This window comes from Bos grunniens, chromosome 9, assembly GCF_055505025.1.
Source record: "Bos grunniens cultivar Pamir isolate PY7600 chromosome 9, Bosgru_T2T1.0, whole genome shotgun sequence".
NCBI lineage: Eukaryota > Metazoa > Chordata > Mammalia > Artiodactyla > Bovidae > Bos > Bos grunniens.
In genome coordinates, this window is record NC_141173.1 from 90654454 (window position 1) to 90677402 (window position 22949).

Genomic DNA, 22949 nt, shown 5'->3' on the forward strand with positions numbered 1-22949 from the left:
TGTTAGTCAGCTACTGTTTAAGTATTGTTGCATTTGTATGTAATTAAGAGCATCCACTTAAATGTTTTATTCTTCATCCTTTCAAATTTCTCCAGCCAGCTGTATGACTGTTTACACCAGAGTTGACACAGCAATTCTACTCCAGGGTTTTATCCCAGTGAAGCTATTTAAGGAAAGCAAAAGAGCTATATACGTTCATGAAGATATCCAGCATGTCTTTCTTTATAAGAGAATATAAGAAAATACTGGGAAGAACCCACCTCTCCCACCTCCCAGAGATGCTGTATTAAGGGGGATGTCTGTGTACGCCCAGTTGCTTAGTTGTGTCTGACTCTGAGACCCCATGGACTATAGCCCCGTCCATGGAATTTTCCAGACAAGAATACTGGAGGTGGCTGCCATTTCCTCCTCCAGGGGATCTTCCCAACTCAGGGATCAAACCTGCATCTCTTGCATCTCCTGCATTGGCAGGTGGATTCTTTACCACTAGTGCCACCATATCCACAAAGTGCAATATTATAAAAATATTATGAAGTTATAAAAATTTGTAAAATCATGAAAACATCTGACTAAGCATCAAGAAAGGATAGCAAAATACTAAGATATAGACACATACTTAACAACTGTTATACATTCAACAACTAAAAACATATATGTATAAAAACGTGAAAGAAATGGAAATAGTCATTGTGTAATGGGATTATAAATATTTTTCATTCTTTCCTTAATCTTGTGATTTTTATTTCATAAATATTTGAAAATTCCTTGACAAATTCCAGGGTTTTCATTAGAGTTTTTGAGGATTTCATTAGTCACTAATGGACTTCCTATCTTTTAAATACTAGGTCCTCCACTCATTAGTAGGACAATATTGTGCCAATTAATTAATTCCTCTAGATGGCATTTTCTTTTCCCTGCTGAAGATGGAGAAAATAACACTTAGCTCATAGTATTGTTTGGATCAAATGATACTGTACTTAATACAATGTCTCCTATTAGACTGTATGTGCTGTGTTGTGCTTAATTGCTCAGTCATGTCCAACTCTGTGACCTCATGGACTGTTGCCTGCCAGGCTCCTCTGTCCATGGGGATTCTCCAGGCAAGAATACTGGCATAGGTTGCCATGCCCTCCTCCAGGGGAATCTTCCCAACCCAGGGATCAAACCCAGGTCTCCTGCATTGCAGGCAGATTCTTTACTGTCTGAGATGCCAGGGAAGCCCACTACACAGTATATGTTTAAAAAACAAAACAAAACAAAAAGAAACTAATAAGCAGGGACTTCCCTGGTGGTCCAGTGACTGAGAATCCACCGCCTTCCAATGCAGGGGATGTTGGTTTGATCCCTGGTCAGGGAACTAAGATTCTACATGTCCCATAGCATGCCACAGCTAGAAAGTCTCCCACACCATAATGAAGACCCAGAGCAACCAAAAACAAACAAAAGAGAGAAAGAAAGAGGCAAATTCAGTTACCATTTTATGAAGTGTTTAGCATTTTGCACTAATGTGTGAGACATTTAAGTAAACTACTCTGCTTCAAAAGAAGCTGAAGTTTAGTCATTTTAAACAAGTGGGCTTCTCTCAGAGGAAATCATTTTCAGAGTGAGGTGTCTTATTGGGAAGGAAGAACAAAACGACAAATATTCTTCATCTTTGAAAAGCTAGTACTTTATATAAAAATGAAAGCATATTTAGTCATATTTGATTTACAGATATATTTTTCCATTAGCCATAAACACCTTTTTTAGAAGAAAAGTTTTAGGGATGCAAGGTTAATTTTGAAAAGCTCTTTATAGGTTAAGGCTGTCAGGAGGGTTAAAAAAAATTGTTTTTTAAAGATTTTCTATTTCCTATATCTTTCTTTTCTAATAAGCCACCCACCATCTTCACTTTCACCTCTCTTACCCCAGAAAAGGAGACAAGCAAGCAGGCAATTATCCTCCAACTCAGAGGCACTACCTTTAGACTATCTAATATTGTATAGTTTTTGTGATACACTTGATATTTCTCTAGTTTAAGATTCTCCACATTTAGTGACTGTCTTGTTTAATTTATTCCAATTATTTATCTTGCTGTTTATTTAATTACTATTTTACAAACTACTGACATTTTCTAGGTCCTCCAAATTGGTTTCTAAGAATGAGGGAAATATGCAATATTAAAGCTATTTAGGCAAAGCTAAGATAGAGCCAGACATCCTGGAATGTGAAGTCAAGTGGGCCTTAGAAAGCATCACTATGAACAAAGCTAGTGGAGGTGATGGAATTCCAGTTGAGCTATTCCAAATCCTGAAAGATGATGCTGCGAAAGTGCTGCACTCAATATGCCAGCAAATTTGGAAAACTCACCAGTGGCCACAGGACTGGAAAAGGTCAGTTTTCATTCCAATCCCAAAGAAAGGCAATGCCAAAGAATGCTCAAACTACTGCACAATTGCACTCATCTCACACGCTAGTAAAGTAATGCTCAAAATTCTCCAAGCCAGGCTTCAGCAAAATGTGAACCGTGAACTTCCAGATGTTCAAGCTGGTTTTAGAAAAGGCAGAGGAACCAGAAATCACATTGCCAACATCCGCTGGATCATGGGAAAAGCAAAAGAGTTCCAGAAAAACATCTATTTCTGCTTTATGGACTATGCCAAAGCTTTTAACTGTGTGGATCACAAAAAACTGTGGGAAATTCTGAAAGAGATGGGAATACCAGACCACCTGATCTGCCTCTTGAGAACTTTGTATGCAGGTCAAGAAGCAACAGTTAGAACTGGACATGGTTCCAAATAGGAAACCAACCAACAGACTGGTTCTAAATAGGAAAAGGACTACGTCAAGGCTGTATATTATCACCCTGTTTATTTAACTTATATGCAGAGTACATCATGGGAAACGCTGGACTGGAAGAAACACAAGCTGGAATCAAGATTGCAGGGAGAAATATCAATCACCTCAGATATGCAGATGACACCACCCTTATGGCAGAAAGTGAAGAGGAACTAAAAAGCCTCTTGATGAAAGTGAAAGTGGAGAGTGAAAAAATTGGCTTAAAACTCAACATTCAGAAAACGAAGATCATGGCATCCAGTCCCATCACTTCATGGGAAATAGATGGGGAAACAGTGGAAACAGTGTCAGACTTTATTTTTCTGGGCTCCAAAATCACTGCAGATGGTGACTGCAGCCATGAAATTAAAAGACACTTCCTCCTTGGAAGGAAAGTTATGACCAACCTAGATAGCATATTCAAAAGCAGAGATATTACTCTGCCAACAAATGTTTGTCTAGTCAAGGCTATGGTTTTTCCTGTGGTCTTGTATGGATATGAGAGTTGAACTGTGAAGAAGGCTGAGCGCCGAAGAATTGATGCTTTTGAACTGTGGTGTTGGAGAAGACTCTTGAGAGTCCCTTAGACTGCAAGGAGATCCAACCAGTCCATTCTGAAGGAGATCAGTCCTGGGATTTCTTTGGAAGGAATGATGCTGAAGCTGAAACTCCAGTACTTTGGCCACCTCATGCAAAGAGTTGACTCATTGGAAAAGACTGATGCTGGGAGGGATTGGGGGCAAGAGGAGAAAGGGACAACAGAGGATGAGATGGCTGGATGGCATCACTGACTCGATGGACATGAGTCTGAGTGAACTCCAGGAGTTGGTGATGGACAGGGAGGCCTGGCGTGCTGCAATTCATGGGGGTGCAAAGAGTTGGACATGACTGAGGGACTGATCTGATCTGAAGATGTATTTTTCTCAATTTGGCTTTATAAAGCATTTAGTTTCTCCATACCCATATTAGTTTAGTAACTTAAGCCAGCTATTTGACTGATGCCACTTGGATTAACAAAAGTTGTTTGTTGTTCAGTTAGTAAGTCGTGTCCAACTCTTTTCGACCCCATGGACTGCAGCATGACAGGTTTCTCTGTCCTTCGCTATCTCCTGGTGTTTGCGCAAACTCATGTCTATTATGTCACATAACAATGTTGAGAGGGAGATTTTTGAGAGACCCTGGCCATTTTTTATACTCTAAATTACAATTTCTGGATGAATTGACTTTGGGGGAATCTTTGTAAAGACAGAAGTCCTTATACATTTGAAACCTACTATCTCTTAGAAGAAGCTACAATTGATGAGAGCATCCAATTTCTAACTCTTATTTTTATAAATGATTAGAGCAGTTTCTCTCCTTATTGGATCCCAAGGACTCTGTTTTTTTCCTTTCTTCTTTTGGACAGGAAATCTGCTTTAGTATCCTCTGGAACTAGAACACTAGTTTCAGCAGACTGACATTCTGGTCTTTCTATACCCAGTAAGTTATCTGTTATAGCAGACAAAGCAAATAGAAGCTCATATCATCCCCTACCTACTGGTGCTCCTTTTCCATAAGATGAAGTTCCATACCAATTTCTCATGTATGTCATACCTCCAGCTCTTCTAAAATGTATTATTGTTTTATTTTTATACATGGAATATTTGCCCCTCTTTTTCTCCATTAGTTTTTAAGCCAAAGCGCATGCCCTCAATAAATCTCTGCTTTGATATCATGCTCTCAGAAATACCCGCTCTGCCTTTCATAAACCTTATAATTATGTACTCAGTGTCTCTATTTTCCACTGATCTTTGCTCCCCTTGAGAGCTAAGATAGGAAACAGAGTTTGGCTTTTCAACTCTGTGTCCCTAAATGAAATAGAAACTGAGGCCTCTTTTGGATATCGAAGCCCGACAATCTCTCACAACAAACTGGCAGATAAGATACAGCACTATCTTACATTCTTTTTACCTAAAAATTATGGTTTTATGAGTCAGAAATTAGAACATCAGTCTCTCAGCCTGGGAAGTACAGAGAAATGACTACAGATACAGGATATTAGAATGATGATTAACTAAAAAATAAAGTTTATCAAATAGCCACATCTCCTGCTTCCTAGACAGTGAGAGTCTATTTCCTGAGGACCAGGCGCCAGGAGCCCTGGGAGGTGGAGGCTGTGATGGCCTCAGATGTCCTTCCCAGGACCACTGCACTGCTCACCACAGAGACCCCACCAGGGTTTGGTGTTTGGCTTCTGGCAGTACAATGACCTTTCTTCCTGATATGTGTCACAATAGATCCAGCCTCTTTTCCTGGAGGGACCTGAGTAACAGCAAGGGTCTGAAAGGGCTTCTTGTTTATCTCTGTTTCACAACCTTCAAAAACTAATTGTTCACCAGTCCGGCAGACATGCTCAGGGCTAGAGTGACCTTTCTATGAGCTTCCACAATGATTATTCCAAGGATTCTCTCAACTTAAATTTAATATATTAGAACTTTAAAAACAAGAAAGCTTTCTAAAGTTTTGTTGTTGTTGTTGTTCAGTTGCTCAGTTATAATCCAACTCTTTGTGACCCCATGGACTGCAGCACACCAGGCTTCCGTGTCTTTCACTATCTCCTGGAGTTTGCTTAAACTCATGTCCATTGAGTCAGTGATCCCATCCAACCATCTCATCCTCTGTTGCCCACTTATCCTCTGACCCTCCATCTTACCCAGCATCAGGGTCTTTTCCAATGAGTTAGCTTTTCCATCATGTGGCCAAAGTATTGGAGCTTCAGCTTCAGCATCAGTCTTTCCGATGAATAGTCAGGATTGATTTCTTTTCGGATTGACTGGTTTGATCCCCTTGCTATCCAGGGACTCTCAAGAGTCTTCTCTAGCACCACAGTTTGAAAGTCTCTATTCTTTGACACTCAGTCTTCTTTATAGTCCAACTCTCACATCTGTACATGACTACTGGAAAAACCACAGCTTTGACTATACAGACCTTTGTTGACCAAGTAAAAGTCTCTGCTTTTTAATATGCTGTCTAGATTTGTCATAGCTTTTTTTCCAAGGAGCAAGCATCTTTTAGCTTTGGGGCTGCACTCACCATCTACAGTGATTTTGGAGTCCAAGGAAATAAAATATGTCACTGAAAAAGTGGAAACAGTGACAGATCTTATTTCCTGCAGCTATTGAATCCTAAATTTCAGTGTCTCCAGTTACTCTTTGAAGCGTGACGTTGAGATACGGTCTGAGCAGGACACACATGGCTCTCTCCAAAGGTTAGATGAACAGAGTTTCATGAAGATATTAGAGTTTAATAAGGATTGAGGAGAATTTAGTAAATACGTTGAGAACTAATGAGGTGGCAAAGGACCCATGGAATAGCCTCAGCCCCTGAGCTTTTGGCACCTGTAGGGCTGCAGGAGAGGGGCCACTGTGCAGATTCTGGGTCTTGAGAGAGGAATGTAGTCTCTTCCAAACCATGGCTTATGGAGAATAAATATTCAGAACATTTCTTTCTCTAATCTTCAGTCCCTTAGTTTTCTACTAGTGCCTCCCTTTGGCTAAGTCCAACCAGAAGCCAGAGGACCACAGAGCATAGTAGAGCAGAGAACAGATGCAAAGGGGCAACTGGAGAGTATTCAGTAGAGGGAGGCGTTCGATACATGCATACATTATGCATATAACACATATGCATTTACATACAAACATATTATCCAAGAAAGTGAAAGTGAAAGTCACTCAGTTGTGTGTGACTCTTTGCAACCCATGGACCGTAGCCTGCCAGGCTCCTCTGTCCATGGAATTCTCCAGGCCAGAATCCTGGAGTGGGTAACTATTCCCTTCTCGGGGGATCTTTCCAATCCAGGGATCAAACCCAGGTCTCCTGCATTACAGGCAGATTCTTTACCATCTGAGCCACCAGGGAAGCCATATTATCCATAATGTATATTAAAAGTATATATATATATATGTATATACACACACATATATACACATGCATATATTTCCCAGTAAAATTACTGAAATGTAAAGGATTTAAGAATGCTAAGTTTAACACAACTTCTTAAATATCTTCCTTAACAGGAGGCTCTAGGCCAGATGTCCACAAAGCTTGGTTGTGAAGGGTCAAATAGTAAACATTTTAGGTCTTGCAGGCTATACGGTCTCTGTCACAACTATGCAGCTTGGCCACTGTATCACAAAAGCAGCCTCAGATAATACATATTTGACAAGCATTTCCGTGTTCCAATAAAACTTCATTGATGAGCACTGAAATTTTGTTTCATATAATTTTCAAATGTAACAAAGCATTTTTCTTCTTTGAATATTTTTCAGCCTTTTAAAAATGTACTTTCAGGCACTGAAATGAGTCTGTGTGTGCCTGTTGTTCTTTTCATAATATCATTTTCATGAAAAGTCTTAGGTAGGAAATAAGTTCTGCTAGAGATGTGGGAACATTGTGGAAAGATATGCCAAAGTAGGGGGGAAAGCAGATTTAAACAGTAAATTCGTATTTATAGTTTTGTGTTTACTGAATTTTATAGTAACAAAGTGTTCAGGATAAACTCAGCTACAGTATTTTTTCACATGGTTATTTTTCTGGAAAATTCCATAATTTAGCTGGATAAAAGACCTCTGGTTTACATCTATTTCCTTCAAGAAAAGAGAGAGAAAAAAAAAAACACCACACATTTAAAAAAAATCTAATCTGTGATTTAAGACTTATGAACCTGCAGATGGTGCTATGATCCCATTTTGAAATTCAGTTCTGCTTTCTATTAGTTTGAATTCATAGGAGAAAATGCAATTCTTTGATTTAGTTTACTTTTATTCAGAGGTATTAAGGTTGAATTAATTTTATTTTGTGTTTTATTATTATAATTTATTGTTATAATTGGAGAGACTGTCTTCACCATTGGAAAACCACTGTGGGTACTCTGTGAATGCTAAGTGCTCGCTTAGACCAAGTAATAAACAAACTTTTATGTCTTACTTTTAGTTTTTTTCTGCTTACCTTCAGCATTGGATTTCCTGTGACTCTCAATAAACATATTTTGCTGTTGCTGTTCTTAAATAAAATTGCTTCCCTGGGAATTAGGTGACGAAAAGCTAAAGATAAAAAAATTCCATATGAGAATAATGTCAACCTCTAGCTTGTAACCATCAGGTAAAAAAAGATTTCCTGGAATTAAGCCACAGGAACTCTGGCTTAAGTCAGAGCTGTCAACTGGGAAACAAATTTCCAGACATTTTGAAATTTAATTCATTTAATTTTTCTTGTAACTGGGTTAGAAAATATGATGAAGCATAGCAGGATATTCTTTTACTGGATTTGAATGAAGCAAATAGATACTGAAATCATAAAGTAGAAGGAAAGGGGGCTTAAGAGCTGTTACCCCTTCCCTCAGGAACTTACAAAGAAAAATGTAAAAATACATATCCCGGCCATTTTTTTAAGTAAAAGGAAGGATAGCATTTTACTTTGTTGTCCATGAAGTTGTTCAGGCTTCTGTATTTTTTACGTTAAACTCTGATTGAATGTATGCTAGGCTACTTTGAATTAGAAACCCACAAATAGAAATTAAGTATCTGTCAAAGTACTCCATAAAGGCTTTCCAACCAGTTCTTTGAAATCACCTGTCAAGTGACGAGTTGGAAATGTTATAAACTCTATGGATGTTGGTATATGTCCAGGGATACATAAAATTCCACATGGGGCAAGAACTTAAAAAATTGATGAGCATGACTTTTAAAAAGAAAGAAAAAAATGACCCTTTGAAGCTATCTAATATGATAATTTATTAAGTTTTTTTGGATCATTTGAGATCATGTGTGTGAAAATACATTAGGAATGATGACATTTTCTACCAATATGAAACAGCAGTACTGCTACTATTCTATGCAATAGTGTCCATATCACACTGTCTTAGAGGCTTTTTGAAAATTTATCCAGGGATTAGTCTCAATATAAGGAAAATGTAATAATAGAAAGAATATGGAAATCTATTTCTGGTGCTTTTACAATTAAGATAGATCTCAGAAAAGATTAAGTCAGAGTCTATATGAATAGTATAAAAATAAAAAGGCTTTAGGGCAATTGATGACTTGTAATAAAGGAGAATTATACATTGGTAAGCCCATGAGCCTAAGTATTTGTTGCTTTCTGCATCTGTTCCTACACATAAAATTCTTATTTTCTAAAGGCATTCCCAGTGGCCCTGGGCATAATACTAATCAGTCTTTTATTTCATTACTACTAATTAGAGATTAAAATATTTCACATGAAGCTCAGTACCCTTTTCTGTTTAAAGAAAAGTAAATTTCCTCTTTATATCTTACATCTTGAAGTTACTCACTCTAAATTTATATAAATCAAGCATAATGACAATTTAATAAGAATTTCAAGTCCTATTCATCCCATGAGAGTACTACTGTGACGTCTTTCCGAGAGCTGTGTGATTGCTCAGCCCAACGCATAAGCCCTATAAAATGATGGGCTTGAAATGCTGGTCAGGGTAGAGTGAGAAGCAGTTGCTGGCAATAGTAGCCAACCTCAGCCAGCACCAAGTTCTGGTTCAGCTGTAAGGGCAAGAGAACTCGTGAAGACTGTCGACTCCCAGGACTTCAACACCTGAGACAGCTCTCATAATCTCAACAGAAAGCTCTCAAAGAACACTATTCGGCAAAGTAAGTGAAAACTTTACTTTTCTTCTTTTTTTCTCCCCCTTACTCTGGAACTTTTCTCGGGATATATTGAGTTTTTATTTCTCTTGAAAAATAACTTTACAGTGTTCCTTCTTTACAACAATAAAAATGCAAGTTTCTCAAGTCATCTGGTTAAGTATAGAAATGCCTCAACTTCTCACATATGAATGGGTTTTCTGAATTCTTTAGTTGGAAATGCTTTACTCTGTTTTTTTACTCAATGCCAACTTTAAAATAATGCCTTCAAGTAGGGTTTTTTTTTTGGCTTGTTTATAAATTTTTAACTGAAAGTTCAGTGGGTACATATGTATTGAAAGTTTCAACTTGTTACTTAGTGCTGTTCTTTCCATTTCATTTGTTAATTATGTGAACTTACAAAACATTTATTTTCTTCTGAGTTTAAATGCTGTGAGTCTTACAAACAGCACAAGAAACAGGCATCAAACTCTGAAGTTTCTATCTGCACCCTATTTACAAATGAAATGTGTAAGTCAATTAGATGTAAAAATATACAAGCTTTGCATTTGTTATATTTTTCCTCCTATGGCAGAAATTATTTTGGTGGTAATATGAACCTCAGTGATTTTTTGGTATTAATTTACACTATTAATTGAATTAGTTTGTTCAGACCCAAACTCCTTAAGGAGATTAAGCTCCCAGTAAAATTTATAATTAAAAGAGGAAAAATGTATACACAAAATAATTTTACTGATCTGTATCTATGTATTGGTATACATGTACCTATATACACAAATTATTAAATAGGTGACACTCCACTTTTCCATTACTCAGGCACTAAAAACTTAGAGTAGAAGAAATGTCAGTTTCTTGAAGCTGCTTCATAGTTAGAAAATATATTAAACATGGATGTTACAACTCTGTTATAAGAAAATTGCCATTATGGTTGTTTCCAGTACTATAAAAGTATTGCATTCAATCTTGTGCCTAGTGAGAGAGAGGCAGAAGTTGAAGGGATCCTAATCTTTATCTAAGCACTGTTCACACACCCAAAAACCTTCTTAATTTAAAAAGTAATCATACTGCAGTTAAACACTTCCTATAAGATATAAATTGCTTTTTCTAAACTCTTCATGAGTCCTCAGGAATTACTGCTAGACACACAGAGTTAGCTTTCAGGCACAGCTGTGGTTGGAAAAACTTACAGCTGTGATTGTCTCCCCTTCCAGGTCCTGCAATGGAAACAAGAAGTAAGCCCCAGCTTCTTGTGTTCCTGACGCTGTTCAGCGTGCTCTTCTCCCAGACCTTGGCGTGGCCTCTTTTTGGAGCACCTTCAGCTCTGAGGTAGGCTTTCTTTCAATTCAGACAGTTGAACATTCTTCCTCCATGTAAATGGGAATTTCTGATATGTTATTTCAGACAGCTCAATTTTGTAAACTATGTATTTTTATTAAAATCTGTTGGTTGACTTGTTAAGCAAGTTTTTTCAACTTCAGGGCAACATGATTGTTCTGAGTTTTGGAATTCACTCTCAGGGCCAGAAAGACAGTGTTGATGACTAGTTTTATAGGTAAGAGGGATCACATTTCCAAGCAAGGCAGAAAGAGGACTTGGATTTCCTTTCATTCAAACCAGTTTCAGTTGAGTAATTAGCTGTTCTCATTGTCACCTCAGTTCAGTTCAGTTTCTGATAGAAAAATATGTGTCTAGCTGCCCACTTCATTTGAGTTCATTTTTCAAGATCAATCAGCAAATAATCATGAACAGTTGATTAGTGGAATATGTATAAAATCATGTTGGACAGACTATCTAGGCAGAATCAATTTGTCAGTGTTAAAAATTGTGAGATAATTAATCTACTGAGTTACCCTTCCCCAATGAGTGAATTTTAAGGTACTTAGTTTTTACCACAAATTCTTCGTTTTACTGCTCTCTACATTGCATTTCATATTTCAAATTCATATAATACAACTCACCTCTAAAGCTTTATTTGAAATAAATTTATGCTAAAGAAGGAAACAGTAAAAGGAAACTACATTAGCTTTATTTTTCTTTCCAGTTTACATGTCTTTGCTTATTTTCTCATTTCCAATTCTTTGTTCAAGGTAGGCATATGCTCAATAGAATGAATAATCTCTTAGCTGTTAGTGGTTTTCTGTGAAATTTGCTTAAAGTCAGATTGTATGTTGCTTTGATAATTAAATAGAACTAGTCTGTCGGAATAGTTAAGAGATGAATAATCTCAAGAATGCTGAAGCTTACATTAATTGCTAAAACTTCACTCTTAAAGAGGGCTGCTTGCTCCTGACTACCAAGAACTGCCTCACCCAAAGATACACAAGTGCCCAGCAGCCAACACAGTCTTAATAGGGTAACAGTGAAAACATGCACACGCATGATTTTAACAGTGTGCTGGTGTTCAAAATGTGCACGGACCCACATAGTCCATGCATAGGCAGGACTATTCTCGGCCTTCCAGTAAAGCATTGGATAGCCTTCATTAAAATTGTGCTATTACATAACATTGAAAACAAAATTCACTGAGTTTGAATGACTATTCAGAGACAGAGAGAGTCTTTGGACTTGGTCAATATATAGAAATGCACCACACCAAAGTGAATCTTTGAAATAAAATTTATGGACTCAGAGAAAGAAAAATAGTTAATACTCAGATCTTGAGAAATGTTGAGACACATGATATTGGCCATCAAGAAATATGTGAATTGCTTGCAATTTTCATATTGAATATAAAGAAATTTCCAAAGTTTCTATTTTGTGTAAGATCTTTCCACCTGTGTACTTTGCAAAGTGAAGCTACTTATTGCCAAGGAAGTGTACTTTGCTTAATGTTCTGAAATTCTGAACTAAGTAGCTCTAACTTCTGTTATATACAGCTTGTAAAAGTTGTATGGCATCTGTTTTATAGAATAAATAAGAATTTTACTATTTACACTTTCATAAACTATAGAAGTCATTAATTCAATTTTGCCATCCACATATTATGAGTGGGTGATATTTCCTAAGATTTTGAGTATCTTATCTCAAATGACTATAAAACTGTAAGCACCAGCTTCTGAGAAAAGATTGTATTTTACTTTACTGTACCCTTTCCTACCAGGATGGGGGACAGAATACCATTTGAAGGAGCAAATGAACCTGATCAAGTTTCATTAAAAGCAGACACTGACATTTTACAAGATGCGCTGGCTGAAAATGACACACCTTATTATGATGTATCCAGGTGAGTTCATTTTTACTGAGTTTTATTTTAGCAAATACTTTCTTGAAATCTAAACATTTTATTTTTGTGTCACCATGAAGCTATTCTCATAGCATTGCACTATGAGTTTCCATATGTCATGGCTTCATGCAGCCTGATTTATTGAAACTCTTAATGCTTGCATGATTTGTACTTGTAGAGATTGTAACAGGCCAAGCTAAGCAAGTCATCCACCTATATTCTGTTGCATACATTTTTAACATCAGAAATTATGTCAACAGTAGTAAAACTACAACATTTGAGATTCCATGATGGAAAAAGTTCTAAGGCTAGAGTTTCACTTCTATGCAAAGAAAGGGTGTCTAATAATAAAAGCTATTCATTTCATAGAATATTGTCCAGAGCAACATTCCAGTATAGACAGAGTAACTCTATCCAGAAGGCAAAGCATGAAGTATAATTCATTTGGATGGAAAATTTGGTTTATAGATTTTTAGAGTCTATCTTAAGAGATTTTGTTTACAACCTTTTGGCAGAAGAAATAGCAAAAGGGATAATAAGGTTTGCTAAAATCAAAATAATTTCCCCTTGCATATATCTTTATTCAGAGTAGAAGAAATAAATCACCATGAATAAATAGAAAATAAATATATCTTCCCACCAATATTTTTTAGAAAAGAATTAGTTTTACAGATTCTATCAGGAAGCACTAATATTGAGATATGTTCCTTAAAAAGCTAACTTCTTCAATTTTTCAAAATTTGGGGCTGGAAATAAGTCACTAGAATATATTATTTATTCAGTTGTTTAGAAACTTCCTTTTGGACTTAAGTGTGAATGAGAAGCTATCAAATAAGTTGATGTTTCCTTTTTATTTAATGAGCCAAAATAATCTTTTAGCAAACTATTTACAAAATAATGACTATCATTTTTTCCTTGTTTCAGAAATGTCAGACATGCTGATGGAGTTTTTACCAGTGACTATAGTAGACTCTTGGGTCAACTTTCTGCCAAAAAGTACCTTGAGTCCCTTATTGGAAAACGAGTTAGGTAAAGAGAATTTATTACTATTAAAAAGCATGTTATGGTTATTAAATTAGACAATTATATCTTCACTGTAAGCAACTTATTTATTTTATTCAAAACTGATAACTCAATAATGTTTAATTTCATTATAAAATAATTTATATGCTTCAATAAAATATACTAGACCCATAGATTAAGAAAATAAGGTTTCCTAGTAATATCATATTCATAGGCTCCAGACACACTTATTTTTCTTAAATAATAATCATTTATAAATTGGCAAACAAACTGAACTAGACACAGTAAAAACAAAATAAGACGTATTCTAAACTGAAGCAAATTGTAAGACCAGCTATAGCGTTTGTATTTTACTTCCTGCTCAAGCTAAGCATTGGAAGATTTTGTCTTTAAATGGTTAATAACTGAATTTTATATGGCATGACTTAAATTGGCATCTCTTCATGAAGAAGAATTCATTCGTGTCTTTAAGAAGTGTTTACTTTTAAAGAACTCTTTCTTCCAATGGAAGAACACAATTTCAATTAGTCCCTCATTTTTTTTTATAAATTATTTGCTCAGTTAGGACAGAACGTCTAAAGGCACCCTAGTGAAGGTCAAAGTACATTGGATTATTCCATGCTCCCCCATCCTTAGGCTTAGAGGCTTTTTTCTTTCAGTTTTTTGGTGATAGAAAATGAGCTGGGTGTTGGAATTCCTTTTTATCTGACTCCAAGAAATTATTGTTTGACTTCCTTATCCTCATGTTTCTTAGCAATAGCATCTCAGAAGACCAGGGACCAATCAAACGCCACTCAGATGCTGTCTTCACTGACAACTACACACGCCTTCGAAAACAAATGGCTGTGAAGAAATACCTGAACTCAATTCTAAATGGAAAGCGAAGGTAAAGAAATGAGAACTTGCTAACATGGGAAATTATAACGGACTTTCCAAATAGTAGTTGCATATGGAGACATATCTCCCTCTCTACCTTTGAAGCAGTAATTCTCAACCTTAGCTAACATTAGATTACCCTGGAGAATATAAAAAATACTGATGTCTGACCCTAACCCAAAACCAATTGCCAGGAAATTAGTGTCCCTAGGCATGTGGCTGTGGACACTGGTATTTTTTGAGTTCCCCAGTTGATGCTAATGTGCCTCCAGGGTTAAAAATGATGACTGTAGAGACATCTAGTCTGGGTCTAAGAAAAGGTTTTATCAAAAGTGCTGCTTTTTAAAACATGTGAAGGACAGTTAACTGGCAATTTGTTACCACATGGAATTCCCTTTTTACCTGAAAATTCAATTATCTGTATTTTACCAAATTAAACCATGAATTATTTTGTCTTCTCGGATTCAGTAAAACCTGTCTTTCCATGGTATGTAAATATTGGAACACAATTTATAGGAAATACGATCTTTTCTCTCTTTTATTCCAGTTATTTTTATTTAGATGGGGAGTATGCAAGACAATTCTGTTTGGGTGAGATCAAGCAAGATGGATCTCTTTGCCCACCAGATTATAATTCTTTAGGAAAGCTTTTAGACAATTTAAGACTGAAGAGCCAGTCAAAGGTAATGACTCACCTGAAACAGAAGTGTTTAGCCCCCAGAGCACTTAACTGAGTACCTTGTACAGTCTAGGCCATTCCTCACCTTTTCTTTAGAAGCTTTCTCATCCAAGAGCCTTCACAAGCACAATTCTCTCTTTCTGGTCTGCAGCAGTGAAGGAGAGTCTCCTGACTTTCTTGAAGAGTTAGAAAAATGATGAGAAAGCTCTTTGGAGCAAAGCTGCTGACAACTTCCCAGTGGTGAGTATATCTGTGTGTTCTTATATGCTAGTAGGAATCATCTCAGTATTTAAGTAGGTAGGACTCACTTGGTAAAAAACATCATAATGTTCTCCCAGTGAGACCTTATCTAAGAAGGACGCTTCTACCTAAGTGGATCACAGCTTAGTAGAGCTTGAAACCATTCATACAGTGTTCTGATAGCGTGAAAGAGACAGTTCACAATGAGTAAACAGTTCAGTACCTCCTACTTGCTCAGACTCATTCCTGTCATTTTGAAGAAATATTGAAAAAAGAGACTGAATCATACTACTGAGAAAAACTGGCTTCCTCTTTGATAGTAAAGCCATGTTGCTGTTATTAAAGTCCAGTCTCACAATTGACTGTTAGCATCTCATTTAAGTATAAGGAAATACTACCAAATTAAAGTGTGGCTTGTTACTGTGAAAATAACAAGACACCCTGGGTCTCATTATATTTCTTTTTTTTTAAACTTTTTATTTTACATTGGGGTATAGCCAATTAACAAAGTTGTGATAGCTTCAGGTGAACAGCAGATATTGTAGTTCTTGAAACATAATAAACTTCATGGAGTAAAAGTCAAATTTAGCTTATTTTATCTATAAAGTGAGTGCAGATACTACGACTCTAGTAATATCCACTGTAAAACCTTTTTGGAGTAGAGAAAACACAAATAGATTTTTTTTTCCTTTGCTAAGTTGACAAGGTTGTCATCAAAATTGTTTTTGTGTGAACATGGACACAAGGCATATTTCTTTCCTGAGTGACATTAATGTTTACAGTAGCTCATAAAATATTTTTATAATGCTTGGCAAGTCTTTGAAGAAATTTCGTAGCATCACTATATCAAGTTGTCACAATTTTTCTCTAAAGGACTTTGAGGACAAACTTTTGGTTTTGTGTATTCTACAGTTTCTGTAACATCTGTTCAACTCTGCTACTGTAGCATGAAAAATCCCTGTAAGAGAGATATGTGGTCAAGGGTGTTGCAGGTGCCCTTTCCTCATCATGCACAGACATTTCAGAGAAACAAACTCCTCGAATGCTCAAAAAAGAGAGTAACATACAGATTCTCAAAGAAGTTTATCAAATAAGACTTTTCCATTAAATTAAGAAATACAATAGGCACTGAAATATAACAGAGGATTCATTACTCTGTCCCTTTAAGAGATTCCATCCTCCATTTTTTGCTATTTTGAATGGGTGACATTGGACAAATTCTTTTAACAGGAAGTTTTGCTGGTCAGCCAATTGTGAAAATTACAAATAAGTAATTATTTATGACTAGTTAAAGAACCCCTTCACATTCCGGCTCCCTTCCCAACAATAAGTTCTTCTGGAAGAGTTCCTCTTGATATTCCAAAATGTGATCCCCTCTCAAAAGCTGCTGATCAAGTGCAAAGATAAATATTTATTAAATGAGTGGATCAGTAAATGAAAGTCAGAGGCTGTAAATAAAAATGATTTTATGCTTAAAACACCAATTCTTTCTTTTTCAGAATTCTTGAAGGAAAACAATAAGTGAAGTAATTTTATTTTGAGTTCTACATAAGTAATTCAAGAAAACTACTTCAATATCAAAACCAAATAAAATACATTGTGTTGTGAATGTTGTGATTTATTTTACTCTGATGTAATAACTGTGATGTTTACATTGTAAATATTATTTGTGAGTTCTGAAATTTGTCTTTAACTCATGAGAATTCTGTGATTTCATGTGCTGTGTATCCTTTCTAATAAAAATATATTTAATGATAAGTAAATACTAGGTTAATTCCAATTATATGAGGCTTTTTGGAAGGATAGTAATCGAGCAAAATTGATGTGTTTATTTATAGGACATACTTAACTATGCAGAAGAGTGGAGCTGATAATTAGCACATCTAAATTTGAATGTTGAGCAGATAGAATGCTGTGTTAAATAAACTTCAGAGTATTTAAGAGAATGTCAAAAGCAAAGATAAAAAAATTATTTTAAAAAAAGATTTTCAGAAAATGTTGTGTGTTTCCATGTTCTTAGGCAGCATTCATTTTGAATGAGATTTTTAAATCTTTCAAATTTGAATGTCTAATTGCCAAATACTCTTCTGATTGAATGCTTCAGTTAAGGAGAATGGCCTCTATTTCTGACACTGAACTTTTCCTTTATGCTTGTGTTAAGTATGTGTAACGTGTAAACTGAATAGAACACTTGTTTTTCAGTGATAAATATTTTTTCCATTGTCTCTCAGATAATGCTTAGGTCATATCAGCTTTCTTCAGTGAAAGTACATTTGGAGAAACAACTATTTTTCCAAAATGATTGTAAGAAATTAAATATAGAAAATAAAGACCTTTGATTATCATTGCAGGCACTTTCTGTTGTTTTGATTCTTTATACTGTTTTGATTCTTTGCAGCAATTTGTTGTAGCTCCAAAGTTCCAGGAACTAAATAGTTCTTGTGATGTTTAGGGTAGAATTATATTTGACTTTGAGTGTGTTCTAAAATAACTATGACTTAAGTAAGAGAGAAATTTCTTTCTAATACAAGGCCAGAAGTAAAATGTCAAGGGTTAGCATGATGGTTCTGCTCCATGAGTCCCTCAGTAAGCTAAACCCCTTCTAGCTCACCCCTCATTTTCTAGGACATAGCCCTTTTCCTCATTATCCAAAATTGCAGCTAGGGTTCCAGCCATCACACTTGCATTTTAGGCAGCAGGACGGACGAAGAGGCATTGAAGAAAAGGGAAAAAAGAGTGCATGCTGATTCTCTCTTAAACCGATATCTTACATTAACATTCCCTGAGTAGAACATAGTGTTATAGTCAGAGTCATTTGCAAAAGACGCTGGGAATTTTTTTTTTTCTGGAAGATCATGTGCTCAGTGAAAAAACCAAGGTTCTATAACTATAAATCCCTCCTCTATAACTCTATAAACTCTAAAACTAGAACTCCTCCTCCTTGGAGGAGGGCATGGCAATCCACTCCAGTATTCTTGCCTGGAGAATTCCGTGGACAGGGAAGCTGGTGGGTTATAGTCCATGGGGTTGCAAAGAGTCAGACATGACTGAGCTACTAAACAGCAACAACAACAATAAATATAAAAACCCAAAAAAATGATTTAAAAAAATGAATAGGTCCATGCAGGGATTTTTTAAAATCCCAGGCTACGCATCTTAAATTCTCACCAAAAAGACTTAAAGAAATGACAAGGAAAATCAGGTTAAGTAGAATCAGGTAGCTCCTAACTATTAATGAAGAATCATCATCATTACAGGCAAAACCTTGCTCAGTTTCATTTGCTACAATTAGAACAAATGGCTACATGAGGAGAGACTAGTCTAGAATTACTAGTAATTGGAAAATAGTTTATACAAATTGAAATGAATTGGACTAACTGTACCTTTCCTTCATATCTGATTTCACAAATTATAGATCTTTATTAAGTGACTTATCTATGCAAAACGCTCACTGCAGTGAAAACAGAAAATTCTAGATGCTATTTGCACACAAGAAGCTTATAAAGATCAAAGTTGGGCATCATTAAAGTGCAATTTGAATGTGAATCTAGAGTTTTATTTTATTTATGTATTTTCTTGGCCATGCCACACAGCATGTGGGATCTTAGTTCACTGACCAGGGATCAAACCCAGGCCCTTGGCAGTGAAAACGTGGAGTCCTAAACACTGGGCTGCCAGGGAATTCCCTAAAGAGTTTTGATTTTATCTCATTAATATGAATATTCTCAATTGACTCCCTATTCCTTCAAGAGACACCCCCATTCCTTCTCAATTGACTCCCTATTCCTTCAAGAGACATCAATGACTGTGATGTACCAGGAGGATATCTGGGAGATGAGTGTTCTAGGCAGAAGCAAGATCAAGAGCAAGTGAGGGAATAGTCTGGCACATCTGAACAGCAAGGAAGGCAGGATGCCCCAAACAGTATGAGCTGGACAAGGACTGAGGAGGAGACAAGGTCAAAGATTTTACCAAGGACTAGAACTTGTGATGCTTCCTTGGTGGCTCAGTCGGTAAAGAATCTGCCTGCAATGTGGGAGACCTGGATTCGATCCCTGAGTTGGGAAGATCTCCTGGAGGAGAGAATGGCAACCTACGCCAGTACTCTTGCCTGGAGAATCCCCAAGGACAGAGGAGCCTTCGAGAGTACAGTCCATGGTGTGGACATGACTGAGCGACTAAGCACACAGCACAGAACTTGTGAGGCCTCACAGGCTACTGTTAAGGGCTTGAGGAGTGAGAGGAAGAGACAATGCAGAATTTCGGATTTTCTGAAATGCATGTTGTCACAATCAATCTGACTGCTGTACTGGGAAGCGGGAGAAAGGGGGCTAAGGATGGAAGATGGAGACACATGAGGAGACTGCTGCTATGAACTGTGGGAGAGACAATATGGCTACCAGGGCACCAGTAGTGCAGGTGGTGAGAAGTGGTCTGAACACATTTCAAAAGGAGAATCAAGCTTTTCGCTGATAAATGGAAGATATGAAAGAGAAAAGTCCAGAATGATTCCAAGGTAAACAACTTGAGCAACTTGAAGGATGAGGTTTTCATTAAGTGAGATGAAGAACACTGTGGGTAAGGGGGTTCCTGGAGAAGATGAGGTCTGTTTTGATGGGTTAAATCTGATGTTGTGTAGAGTTGGGGAGAACTGTGAGGAGTTGAGGAGACACTGGGTTGGAGATAAATTACTGAGAGACTTCAGTGTGTAGATGGGATTTAAAGACACAAAAGAGTGAGATCACCCAGGGACTGAATGTGGCTAGAGAAGAATCTTGACACCTGAAACCCCTGAGTGTATTCATTCACTGGGGCTGGCATCACAAAGCACCCCATAGGGAGCCTCAAGCAGAAGAAGTGTATTGTTTCCGGAGGTTAGAAGTCAGGGGTCAAGCTGTTAGTGGGGTTGGTTCCTTCTAAGCACGGTGATGGAGAACTGAATCCTCTTTCCTGGCTTCTGGTGGTTTCCTGACAGTCTCTGCTTGTGGAAGTGTTACCTCAATCTCTGGCTTAATCTTCTCATGGGGTTCTCCCTGTGTGTTGTGTGTCTTCAAATTTCCCTTTTTTTTTTTTTTTAAATGAGGACACCAGTCATATGGGATCAGAATCCTTCCCAATGAACTCACTTTAATTTGGCTACTTCTATAAAAACCAGTCTCTGAGGAAGTTCACTTTCTGAGGCTCTGGTGATTAGGACTGCAACATATGGATATGGGGGACACAATTGAACCCATGGGCTTCCCAGGTGGCTCAGTGGTGAAGAATCTGCCTGCCACTGCAGGAGCTGTGGGATATGCGGGTTCGATCCCTGGGTTGGGAAGATCCCCTGGAGTAGGAAATGGCAACCAGCTCCAGTATTCTTGCCTGGAGAATTTCATAGACAGAGGAGCCTGGCAGGCTACAGTCCATGGGGTCACAGTCAGACATGACTGAACACACAACAATTGAACCATAGCACTGAGACTTGCCAACATTAATAGTTTGGGTTATTGAGGAATAAATGGGGTTCAGTTCAATTCAGTCGCTCAGTCGTGTCTGACTCTTTGCGACCCCATGAATCGCAGCACGCCAGGCCTCCCTGTCCATCACCAACTCCTGGAGTTCACTCAGACTCATGTCCATCGAGTCAGTGATGCCATCCAGCCATCTCATGCTCCGTCGTCCCCTTCTCCTCCTGCCCCAATCCCTCCCAGCATCAGAGTCTTTTCCAATGAGTCAACTCTTCACATGAGGTGGCCAAAGTACTGGAGTTTCAGCTTTAGCATCATTCCTTCCAAAGAAATCCCAGGGCTGATCTCCTTCAGAATGGACTGGTTGGATCTCCTTGCAGTCCAAGGGACTCTCAAGAGTCTTCTCCAACACCACAGTTCAAAAGCATCAATTCTTTGGCACTCAGCTTTCTTCACAGTCCAACTCTCACATCCATACATGACCACAGGAAAAACCATAGCCTTGACTAGATGGACCTTTGCTGGCAAAGTAATGTCTCTGCTTTTCAATATGCTATCTAGGTTGGTCATAACTTTTCTTCCAAGGAGTAAGCGTCTTTTAATTTCATGGCTGAAATCAGCATCTGCGTGATTTTGGAGCCCAGAAAAACAAAGTCAGCCACTGTTTCCACTGTTTCCCCATCTGTTTCCCATGAAGTGATGAGACCAGATGTCATGATCTTCATTTTCTGAATGTTGAGCTTTAAGCCAACTTTTTCACTCTCCTCTTTCACTTTCATCAAGAAGCTTTTTAGTTCCTCTTCAGTTTCTGCCATAAGGGTGGTGTCATCTGCATATATGAGGTGATTGATATTTCTTCCGGCAATCTTGATTTCAGCTTGTGCTTTTTCCAGCCCAGCATTTCTCATGATGTACTCTGCATATAAGTTAAATAAGCAGGGTGACAATATACAGCTTGACGTACTCCTTTTCCTATTTGGAACCAGTCTGTTGTTCCATGTCCAGTTCTAACTGTTGCTTACTGACCTACATACAAATTTCTCAAAAGGCAGGTCAGGTGGTCTGATATTCCCATCTCTTTCAGAATTTTCCACGGTTTATTGTGATCCACATAGTCAAAGGCTTTGGCATAATCAATAAAGCAGAAATAGATGTTTTTCTGGAACTCTCTTGCTTTTTTGATGATCCAGTAAATGTTGGCAATTTGATCTCTGGTTCCTCTGCCTTTTCTAAAACCAGCTTGAACAACTGGAAGTTCACAGTTCACATATTGTTGAAGCCTGGCTTGGAGAATTTTGAGCATTACTTTACTAGCGTGTGAGATGAGTGCAACTGTGTGGTAGTTTGAGCATTCTTTGGCATTGCCTTTCTTTGGAATTGGAATGAAAACTGACCTTTTCCAGTCCTGTGGCCACTGCTGAGTTTTCCAAATTTGCTGGCATATTGAGTGCAGCACTTTCACAGCATCATCTTTCAGGATTTGAAATAAATGGGGTAAAAAGGACTAAAAAGAAAAGCTAGTGAAACGGACCATATGGTTCTTGCTCCCACCACACACAGATCATGTCTCCTGTCTGTCTTTTGTTTGTGGAAAACTTTAGTCAAAGAATAAGTTTAATCAGAGAAGTGAGAAATGTGGAAACAAAGGAAAACAGTCAAAGGAGACTAATTAATAATAATGTAGTCATGAAGCATAGTCAAGGACCTTTAGTCCTTTCTCAAGAGCTGTGGATAATATTCTGAGCCATATCCTGAGAGCTGTCTTATAGATACTAATACACCAGGTGGAGAAGTTAACTACATGATGATCAGACTATACCAGGACATGAGCTGCCACCATTCCGAGAACTGGCTGCAAAGAAATGGGAACAAATGGATCCTGGGAGGGAAGATTCAGTTCAGTTCAGCTCAGTCTCTCAGTCATGTCCAACTCTTTGCAACCCCATGAATCGCAGTGAAGATTAGCTGTACCTAAAACAGCCATGCTG

General features: G+C 37.4%; 1 protein-coding gene across 2 annotated transcripts; it reads left to right on the forward strand.

Annotated features, from left to right (window-relative positions):
- The first annotated feature begins 9301 nt into the window (after positions 1-9301).
- On the forward strand, positions 9302-17865 carry VIP (vasoactive intestinal peptide). Of its 2 annotated transcripts, none has more exons than XM_086316638.1 (7): positions 9302-9476; positions 10682-10796; positions 12571-12693; positions 13618-13722; positions 14471-14602; positions 15423-15511; positions 17011-17865. In XM_086316638.1, exons 2-6 carry the CDS (start codon positions 10690-10692, stop codon positions 15466-15468), a joined length of 513 nt encoding a protein of 170 aa, XP_086172764.1. In that variant the 5' UTR covers positions 9302-9476; positions 10682-10689; the 3' UTR covers positions 15469-15511; positions 17011-17865. The 2 variants fall into 2 exon arrangements, with proteins under 2 accessions (XP_086172764.1, XP_086172765.1); XM_086316639.1 differs by having other exon boundaries at positions 15426-15511.
- The last annotated feature ends 5084 nt before the right edge of the window (positions 17866-22949 follow it).